At 38.4% G+C, this 2644-nt stretch overlaps 1 protein-coding gene across 2 annotated transcripts; it reads right to left on the bottom strand.

The window, feature by feature from the left end:
• Nucleotides 1-335: 335 nt before the first annotated feature.
• On the bottom strand, nucleotides 336-2455 carry LOC108765359 (uncharacterized). 2 transcript variants are annotated; one of them, XM_018514036.1, is made up of 3 exons: nucleotides 2302-2455; nucleotides 1795-2005; nucleotides 336-921 (listed from the first exon to the last, which is right to left on the bottom strand). In XM_018514036.1, exons 1-3 carry the CDS (start codon nucleotides 2425-2427, stop codon nucleotides 779-781), a joined length of 480 nt encoding a protein of 159 aa, XP_018369538.1. In that variant the 5' UTR covers nucleotides 2428-2455; the 3' UTR covers nucleotides 336-778. The 2 variants fall into 2 exon arrangements, with proteins under 2 accessions (XP_018369538.1, XP_018369539.1); XM_018514037.1 differs by having other exon boundaries at nucleotides 1795-2020; nucleotides 2302-2339.
• Nucleotides 2456-2644: the final 189 nt, after the last annotated feature.

The following is a 2644-nucleotide window of genomic DNA, read 5'->3' on the forward strand; positions in this document are numbered from 1 at the left end:
CAAATTTACCTCAAATTTACCTCGTCATTGAGGAAGAAGAAGAAGTGTTCAATAAACATTATTTGCAATAATGGTAAGAGCATGTTGCGTGTCCACTTGCCACTCTGGGAAGAATGTACCATCCCTATTGCCAAAGAATGTTGAACGTCGCAAGTTGTGGTTAGAAATTTATTAACTGGAAATTTATTACAATATAGTTAAGAAGGCATACACCACGAACGCCAGATGGGAATGGCTTGAAAATTTATTTGTATTTGAAATATTACAATAAAATAAACGTTTCGGTCTTAAATTAGACCTTCCTCAGTATTACAAAAATAGTCAATAATAATTTATTACGCATATAATTAGTTAAAATTAACGAATATAAGTTCTATATGTTGTCAGCAGATGATTTGATAACGCTCTTAAATAGATTTGATTATGCTAGACGGCACCGTGGAAATTTATTAACTGGAAAAGTGGAAGTAGAACATGACGCTAATTTTATGTATGTCGCGGCTAAAAGAATATATTCTAAGAAAAAAAATAGATTCCCTCATGTCTTTCGAATAGAAATTAGTATGTATGATACATATAATTTTTAATAAAGCATTGCAATAAAAAATAATTTTGTCTTTAATTTCATTTATACATATATGGTATATATATGCAACAATGGACGCCCATATTTAACCATATTGCACCATATTGCTAGTTCCGATTTACCGAGGAACATATCTCAAGCGGCGCCACAAACGCTAAATTATAGGGCTGTTTGGAAGCCCTGGCCCTCACTCTAAGCCATATTGTCGGCGCCATTGGAACGCGCTAAAGCAGGATTCAAAATGACAGGCGGCACCGACCAGGGTCTGCAAGCTGAGGCCAAAACCGAGGTTTTACTTGTAGTAACCGCGCGAATCCTTGGTGGCGCTGCTATCCCTGCAAAACGAAGTATGCTCTCACAAATGTAGCCAAAACCTATGGTTGTAAGCATGATGCACAATGGTCAACAATGGTTCTAAGCAGCTCTAACACACACAAATATGAAGAATAGAATAAGTAGCTCTAAGCCCATCCACATCTAAGCCTGTCTAAGCCAATGTTTACATGTATTATGTTGTTGACGAATTATGAAAAATTAAATCTAACAGGTATGTTAGATTTTTACATGTATATTCTTGTATTTACTTTTATTATTTTTATGTATCTAATATTGTTTATATTGCATATAAATTATATTCTATAAAGTTTAAAGAATATATAGTTTATTATTGTACAGAATATAATTTATATTTACAGGATAAAATAAATAATTTTTGTAAATTTTTTCTATGTTCTTTATTTCTATTAGCTTTTAGCATTTTGCCTCTATATAATTAAAATAAGAATATCTTTCTCCTTTTAATTATTTCTTTTAGTATGACATTATTTTATAATTATTTGTAATCCTTTAAAATAAGAAATGTGCTTCTCTAATTCACACAATAAATTATTATTTTATATAATATCTAAAACTATAAAATAATTTAGGTTGTTTCGATCAGTTCCGATATTTACTGTCAGTTTAAAAATCTATACGTACGTAACGTATACTACAGATTTTTAGTACTAGCAGTGAATATCGGAACTGATTGGAACGTAAAGATCAGGTTAGCTCATTTGAATAGGTCGCCATATTGATTTAATTCGGCCCCGCCAACTCCAGTTGGCGCTTTCCGCAGTGACCTCTTCTACTAAAAGGACAGCTTGCAGGCCCTGGCACCGACCCAACGCCGGGCCTATTGGGCGTGGCGCTGAACCTTTTCGACTTACCCTGAGATGCCTCCGTGTCGACTTCACGGTCCCTGGTCGTTTTCTTTCTAGACGACATATCATTCTCACAATCAAGAGCCATAGGTACTGTGGAATCAGAAGGATCTTTACTCAGAACGCCGGTTGAGACTCGGCGACCGAGTCGGTATCCGACCAGGATGCAAATTCCTGAGGGGGAAGAGGAGAGGATACACTGTGCAAAAGAGTCTGCCTGTTCACAAATTCACTAAAATGCTCAAGCATTACGTTTAGACGCGGAGAGAAAGCCCGGATCCTCATACGGGCAACAGCGCTTTGACACCGAACGCTTATTGATGAAAAACGGGCGATAGGGGTAAATTTTATCCCCACAACCGGCTTTTCACCAATTAGCGCTCTGTGTCAAAGCGCTGTTGCCCGTATGAGAATCCGGGCTAAGAATCCGGCGTGGATGCGGGGAGACAACATGGCGCCGGTTATCCCCTCGCACCGCCGGCCGAGGCCGAAGCCGCGCTCATGAGCTCGTACCGATGTTAATATGCAAATGAAGGAGTCACTGGCAGCTAAGGCGTCACAGCTAACCTGCTGAGAAGCAATAAAATAAACACGCGAGGCATAAATCCAACTGCCGTGTACAAGGAATCCGAAACTCATTCGAACGCGTCCACACCATACGAAGCACCATTCGCGACCTATAGAGTTCAGTCACTGACTACATTTACACGGCACCCTTAATCGAGTTTAATAACATCCGTAGTTATGAAACTGGCCAATCACAATCATTCCATTCTCCCGACGAAAAGCTATGATTGGCCAATTTCATAACTACGAATGTTATTAAACCCGATTAAGTGTGCCGTGTAGCAGAGGT

Source organism: Trachymyrmex cornetzi, unplaced genomic scaffold (assembly GCF_001594075.2).
Source record: "Trachymyrmex cornetzi isolate Tcor2-1 unplaced genomic scaffold, Tcor1.1 scaffold485, whole genome shotgun sequence".
NCBI classification, from domain to species: Eukaryota; Metazoa; Arthropoda; class Insecta; order Hymenoptera; family Formicidae; genus Trachymyrmex; species Trachymyrmex cornetzi.